Source organism: Thamnophis sirtalis, unplaced genomic scaffold (assembly GCF_051295495.1).
Source record: "Thamnophis sirtalis isolate CommonGarterSnake01/CBP01778 unplaced genomic scaffold, rThaSir2_p1.2 scaffold_3, whole genome shotgun sequence".
NCBI lineage: Eukaryota > Metazoa > Chordata > Lepidosauria > Squamata > Natricidae > Thamnophis > Thamnophis sirtalis.
This window is the reverse complement of record NW_028261383.1, coordinates 25882782-25890406: the sequence shown is the minus strand read 5'-3', so window position 1 is coordinate 25890406 and position 7625 is coordinate 25882782. Positions and strand designations below refer to the sequence as shown.

Sequence of the window (7625 nt, the reverse complement as noted above, 5' to 3'; positions counted from 1 at the left end):
TTCCATTCCATTCCATTCCATTCCATTCCATTACATTACATTACATTACATTATATTATATTATATTATATTATATTATATTATATTATATTATATTATATTCTTAGTCTCAATGTCAGCCGGGTGATCTTGGGCCAGTCAGTCCTAGGAAAGAGGAGGAATGGACCTCCTAGTTGTGAAACCTGGCCAAGAAAACTGCAGGGAACTGGTCCACACAGCCTCCAGAACTCAATCCTGACTTGAGGAAAACAAACAGAGAAACACCAAACCCACCATCCTCTCCTCTGAATTCTCTCCCTCTAGCAATTCATCTTCTCTTTCACACACCACCTTGGAAAGTGACAGAGCCAATCATTCTCTCAGCTCTAGGAAGAAGGCAAGGATAATCCACTTTCAAAAAAACTTGCTAAGAAAACCATCAATGGATTGCAACATAACAATTATCACTACTACAAGGAGTTCTCGAGTTATGACCAGAATGGAGTCTATACCTATCAAGGTCGTAACTCATGACAATTGTAAAGCGGTCAAATAACTGACTTCATTTTAGGACCTTTTTTGGGGTGGTCGCTAAGAGAATCACCGCAGTGTATTAAGGAAACAACATGGTCATTAAGCAAACTAACGGTTTGCCCCAGGTGTGTTTTTGCCCAAATCAGAAGTAAAAACCAGTTTTTATCAAAACGGTCATAAAACGTGATCGCGTGACTGCAGGACACTGCAAATGGAGGCTGATTGCATGTACTCTAAGTGTGGGCACATGACCGCAGGGGGTTGGCCATCAGAACTTCAAATCTGGGTTGTAAGTCACCCCCAGATAGGTCCGTCAGAACTTCAAATGTTCGCTAACTGACCAGTCATAATTCAGAGACAACCTCTATTCAAAAAGCAGCAGAATTTAGCAAGAGCTCTGCCATGAGGAGAAGAAAAGAACAATAAAGGATTATCCATCCTTCTCCTATTTTGATGAATCTTTTTTTTTAAATAAAGTGTTGCAATCCTCAGGATATTCTTGTGTCAGTGAGTTCCACAGACACTAGTTTCCTGTCCAAAAAAAGGGACTTCCCTTTATTTATTTATTTTGCATCGTGGCTTTCATCTGCTGAGTTGTTGGCACTAAGTCCAACAGTAGCCAACCACAGCCGAAGAAGTGGTTAACTCACACCAGGGTTGTGTGTTTTTACGCAAACGTGTCTCTCGAATTGTTTTCAAGGCGTAACTAAATTTTTTCAGATGCTTCCCAAGAACAAGAAAGAGGAATTGCTTAGTGCTTGAACCTCCTGGCTGCTGTATGAGCTCTGTATTACTTCACCGCTTAGTTCCCTTCTTTCTAAATCGCCTTACCCCTCTCGTTGCTTGCTCTGGCCCAGCGTTTCCCTTAGAAGGAATATTACAAGGAATTTCCCACAAAGCAGGACAATGGGAATGGTGGCTGCTGGCCTCCCCATTTCCCAGAGCGCTGGAAAGCCTTCGGAGCCCAGGACCTGTAGGAGCGGAGAAAAAAGGCTAAGCAAGACAACGGCAAAATAAAATAAAGCCAACACAGAGGGAGTGGGGGAGAAAATCTGTATTTCCTGTCTCTTTGGCCCCCTCCTAATGCTTAGCCAGCGGAAAGGGGCTCCCTGGAACCCTCCCCCCCCATTCAGAAGGGCATCTCGGTCATCCCTTGGCTTCTCCAGAAACCACAGCTCTGCAGTGGAGTGTGCAAGTGTGTCACAATTTGCAAAACACAACCAGGAAATTTGATGACAACAACAGAGCATCAAGTTCCTCTGTAGGATCTTACTCAAAATTTACATGATACAACCGGCTGAGATTTCCCCTCTGCTACTACATAGACAAAAATTTTAACATCTGATTTATGACCCAAATGTTGACAACATGTATGCATGCCCACAGAGAGACAGACAGACAGACAAAGAGAGAGGGGGGGGAGACAACAGAGAGAGAGAGAGAGACAGACCAAAAGAAAGACACACAGAGAGACAGAGAGACAGAGAGAAAACACGACAGATAGAGAGAGAGAGAGAGACCAAAAGAAAGACACACAGAGGGAGACATACAGACAGGGAGAGAAAGACCGAAAGAAAGACAGACAGAGAGAGGAGAAACACACACACACACAGAGAAACACACACACACACAGACAAAGAGACAGAGAGAGACCGTGAGAAAGATACATAGAGAGAGAGAGACAGATAGAAAGACAGAGAGAGAGACAGAGAGACAGAGACAGTGCAAAGTGTCTTCCCTTCTGCAGCTCAGACAAAGCCCCAATTTCAAGCTCTCAAGCTCCCATTAAAGGCAGAAGAGTGGAGAGGGCAAAAAAAAACACAACCAGTTAGGGCTGAACCGCAAGGCTCTGGATGGCCCCTAGAGGGCACCACAGCAGAGCACCAAAGGTTGCTGCCCCTTCTGGTGATCCAGAGATTTGCAACCTCAGATCCCTAAAACAGGAGCAGCTCCTGCATATTTACATTTTTTTTTCTGCCTACTTTGCCATGCGGTATCACATGCGTGATCGGGATCTGTGTCCTGAAAAGCTGCCCAGCCGCTCACGCATGCTCCCAGACCCTCTTGCTCCGGATACCTGTTTCTGTGGCTCTCCGTATCCTCACAGCCAGCCTGGAAACTCCAGAGCAGAAGCTGCTGACTGCAGTGAAGTTGTCGGCTCGGGCTGGCTTGGATGGTGGCGGTGTGTGTGTGTGTCTGAACTGGAGCTGCCAAGTCCCCACCTCTCTTGGATGGCTTCCACACTCCCCTGCAGCATGGCAAAGCCCCCCGTGCCCCCTGGCATTTCATCCCCTGGCATGAGTCATGGCCCTCCGACCCCGGTCCCGCCGAGGAGGCGAGTGGCCCAGACAGGGCCCCATTGTCCCCTCCGCCCCCTTTGAATTCCTCACCCCCCCACGGAAACACATGGGCCCATTGTCACGCTCGGGGGATTGGGGAGGGGGTGGCACAGCGTTCTGTGGGGTGGAGGGAGAAAGAGACCCCCCCCAAGCTGAGATATTTGGGGTGTGAAGGAGAGGGAGGTGCGAAATGGCAGGGCAGGGCGTCACCGGCGAGAGACGGAGCACCGTGAAGGCCTTTGCGAACCGCTTTTCACAATAGGACAAAGGCAGGAACCAATTTCAGCCCCTGACGGAAAATATCACCCACAGATGTCGGCTTTTCAAATAAAAAAAGGAACCAGCGGATCTCCAGCCAGAAGCTTTGACTCCCACAAGCCCTCCTAACGCAAGAGCTGGGTGGGCCCGGCTGCTAAGCCTCTGCATGGCTTCTTCATCAGCCCTCCTCCACTATCGCCTGAGGTTGCCCTCACGTCAACCCCAGATCTGGCAGGCCCCCAAAACTGGACCATTCTGAACCTTGAAGAAAGTCCCCAGGAGGCTGGCTCGAATCCTGGCCATCCTTTGGCTTCCACTCTCTCCTGCCAACTCTACAGGGGATTTTGAAAATTTTGCACGGGGCTAAAAGAAAAGAGATTGCAAAGAGTTTTGGGTCTGAAGGAACTTTGCATCTGTTCCTTCAGGGGAAAAGGACAAGAGGGCCACCAAGAGAGAAAGGGAAAGGGGACACCTGGCCTGCGTTTGACCTCTACCACCCCATGTCCCATGTCAGATTATTTTCTGTAGAAGCCAAAATTCAGATTTTTCTGCCTACGCACTCATCCCGCTCAAGGGTCAAGCTTTTGGGCTCTGCCCCGGGGCATTGTTTCTTTCACACCCAGTGGTGTGTGTGTTTTGAGAGGCACATATGTGAAGCCTTTCTCCAGTTGTTTCCACACCCCCGCGCACAGATGGCGGGCAGAACAACACAACAGCTGATTTGGAGGCTACGCTACATACACATGTGTGTGGTGGCTGGCCAGCCTCATCTGCGTGACACAGTATTGTTGCCTTTCTGGAGATCAGGAGATGGAAAATTGATCTGAGAATCACCCTCTGGGGAACGCAGAAAGGCAGGTGGATCTTCAGAGATCGTTGAGCTGGGTTACTTTGCTTCATTGCCCCAAGAACTGCTCAAAGGCAGAAAGTCCTTTCGGTAGTTTCAGTGGTTGGTTGGCATCTAAGTTAATAGACAGGTGGGCAGCTTTATCTGTTGTTGGTCACATTGTCATGAGCTTCATCAGCCTTATTGTTTGTTTTCTTCCTTTTCCTCCTTCTCCTCTTCCTCTTTTCCATCGTCTCAACAAGTGACAGTCCCTGGCTGATACTGTGTATACCAGGGGTGGGTCCCTACCAGTTCTAACGTCTTCTATAGAAGAGGTTCCACAAATCTACAGTGCCGTTTAGAACCGGTTCCAGCTCCCTCCCCCCCCCCCCGCCCATCCACACATCATCAAGATGAAGAGCCAGAGGAGGATTTCTGGGAGTTGAAGTCCACAAGTCTTAAAGCTGTCAAGTATGAACACTCCTGGTTTTTTTTTTCTAAAGTGTTAGGGGTGCAAGGGTCTTACCTTAGGGGTGCAAGGTTTCCTACCGAGGCAGGGGGTTGGACTAGAAGACCTCCAAGGTCCCTTCCAACTCTGTTATTGTATTGTATTAACTGTAAACCAAGGTTTAGGACCATGATGGTGAACCTATGGGGTGTGTGCCACAGGTGGCACACAGAGCCCCCTCTCTGAGGGCATGCGAGCCGCTGCCCTAGTTCAGCTCTATTGCACATGCGCACACACCTCTCGCCGACCAGCTGGTCATCAGATATCTGCCATTCATGCATGGGAGGCAGGACTCATGTTAGGGGTGCGTGCACATGGGGGGATGTGAGCATGCGCAGGGCAGTGTGCGCGTGGTGGTACACACATGCATGGGGGGCTGGGCACATGTAGGAGATATGCACACGCATTGCATTTTGGGGTTCACACGCACACAAGCACTCAATCCAGAAAAGGTTACCTATCACTGGTTTAGGACTTAAGATTGATATGTGGACCAAGCCGCCATCTCTCAAATAAGCTGCCATGTTGCAGCAAAGAAGAGGGAGTCAAGCTATTCTCCAAAGTGCCTGAGGGAAGAACAAGAAACAATGGGTGGAAACTAATCAAGGAGAGAAGCAACCTAGAACTAAGGAGAAATTCCCTGACAGTTAGAACAGTGGAACAGAAGTTGCCTCCAGAAGTTGTGAATGCCCCAACACTGGAAGTTTTTAAGAAGATGTTGGACAACCATATGTCTGAAGTGGTGTAGGGTTTCCTGCCTAGGCAGGGGGTTGGACTAGAAGACCTCCAAGGTCCCTTCCAACTCTGTTATTCTATTCTACTCCGTTCCATTCCATTCCATTCTATTCTATTCTAAATAACTAAAATTAGTTATTTAAGTTAAAAACTCCATGTCATGTGCCCCTCAGAAGGTCGCAAAAGGTAATCCCCGAGACATTCTGACTGTCATAAATGAGTCATTTGCCAAGCGTCTGAATTTTGATCATGCGATCATGGGGATACTGCAACGGTCGTTAAGTGTGAACAATGGGCGTGAGTCTCTTTTCTCAGTGCTGGTGTAAACTTTGAACAGTTTCTAAACGAATGGAACCTCTAGAGCATTTTAATCAATGTCTATAAGCCGCCTAGACTTCCAGAGTTACCTTTAGCGAGCTGGGGGTGGCATACAAGTTTAATAAGCAAATAAATCAAGTCACGGCACTGATTTGTATGACTGATATCAATGGAGCAGCTTCGCATTGAAAGAGCAATGGCAGAGAATCAAAGTAAACATCTATTTTTTGTTTTACTTCCTGAAATAACTAGAAATAGCAGAGATATCACCCTGGAGGACAATCTCATGAGCAGCCCAGCATGGAAAGAGTTTAGCAACAGAAGTGACGAAGAAGATTTCCTCTTCGACTGTTTCCCTCTTTTCGCTGTTTTCTCTTCTGACACACTTCTGTGTTTACCTTGGCTGTGTTTTCTCTCCTGATCCTATATCTTTGGCTGAAAGGTTTTACCTTAGGATCAGACTTCCTCAACCTTGGCAAACTTAAGATGGGTTAGACTTTAACTCCCAGAATTCCCAAGCTGGCAGGCTTGTAAGTTGAGCGCTACCTATAGCAGTGATGGCTAACCTTTTTGCCATTGCATGCCAAACGCACAAGCACGCATGCGCACCCATAATCCAATATGTGTGTGACCTCCCCCTACTGGGTGTGCCCCGCCCCTATGCATGCACATGCTCCCCCCTGTGCTCCCCCATGTAAGTGTGACCCACTACATGTGCCCCACTCCTGCGCATGCACATGTGACTCCACACACATATATGCAGAACCGCCCCATGCAAGCACCTCCCGCATGCACAGCAGAGACCCAAAAAGCAGCTGGTCGGCGGGAGGCATGCGTGCATGCGCAGCAGAGCTGAGTTCGGGCGAAGACTCACGTGCCCGCCGACAGGGCTCTGCGTGCCACCTGTAGCATGCATGCCATAGGTTCACCATCACGGCCCTATAGTGATTCTCAATTGTGAAAGCTGGTACAGGAGTCCACAACTCCCGGTCAACGGATCGGCACCGGGCCATGGCATGCCAGCAACCGGGCCACGGAAACAAGCGAAGTCCCATCCACAGGATTCAGGCAGCCCACGAAACCACACTCTCTGGTCCTCCGTTGAAAAATCTCTCCACAGAACTGGTCCCTGGGGTCCAAAATATCGGGGGCTAGAATAATAGAATAAGGAGATGGAAGGGACCTTGGAAATGTTCTAGTCCAACTCTCTGCTTAGGCAGGAAATCCTATACCATTCCAGACAAATGGTTATCCAACCGCTTCTTAAAAACTTACAGTGTTGGAGCATTCACAACTTCTAGAGGCAAGTTATTCCACTGGTTAATTGTTCTAACTGTCAGGAAATTTCTCCTAGGTTGTTTCTCTCCTTGACTAGTTTCCACCCGTTGCTTCTCATCCTGCCCTCAGGTGCTTTGGGGAATAGGTTGATCCATTCTTCTTAGTGGCAGCCCCTTACATATTGGAACTCTGCCATCATATCAATGACAGGAAGTCCACAGGTGGGTAGGAGGTGGCTGACAATCCATCAGATCTGTAAAAGGAGGGATGGAAACTGAACTAGGAGAGATTCAACCTGGAAATGAGGAGAAATTTTCTGACAGTAAGAGCAATCAACCAATAGAACAACTTTTCAGACGTGCAAACTTCATCACTGGAGGCTTTCAAGAAGAGACCATAGCAGTGGTGGGATTCAATTTTTTTTAATTACCGGTTCTGTGGGCGTGGCATGGCTTGGTGGGGGTGGCAGGGGAAAGATACTGTAAAATCTCCATTCCCTCCCCACTCCAGGGGAAGGATACTGCAAAATCCCCATTTCCTCCAGATCAACTGGGCCTCGGGAGGGAGAGAATACATTGGGGGTGGGGCCAGCCAGAGGTGATATTTACTAGTTCTCCAAACTACTCAAAATTTCCGCTACCATTTCTCCAGGACTGGTTAGAACCTGCTGAATACCACCTCTGGATTGCACAGCCATCTATCAGAAATGGTGTAGGGTCTGCTTGGGCGGGAGGTTGGACTAGGTGACCTCCAAGGTCACTTCCAACTCTGCTGACCTGTTATCTATTAAAAGTGAGCTATGTATTAAAAGGGAGGGGGCTGAAGAAAGGAGAAACAAAGCTCCAAGTGA

General features: G+C 48.2%; 1 protein-coding gene across 2 annotated transcripts in view; it reads right to left on the bottom strand.

The window, feature by feature from the left end:
* The window catches only part of EGFL8 (EGF like domain multiple 8), a 17768-nt gene extending 15080 nt beyond the window's left edge, over window positions 1-2688 (bottom strand). For both annotated transcript variants that reach the window (XM_087711726.1, XM_087711727.1), the window contains exons 1-2: window positions 2591-2688; window positions 1345-1484 (exon numbers count right to left, since the gene is read on the bottom strand). In XM_087711726.1, the coding sequence (XP_087567852.1) occupies window positions 1345-1448 (104 nt within the window). In that variant the 5' untranslated portion in view covers window positions 1449-1484; window positions 2591-2688. The remainder of the gene's footprint in view (window positions 1-1344; window positions 1485-2590) is intronic.
* Between the last annotated feature and the right edge of the window lie 4937 nt (window positions 2689-7625).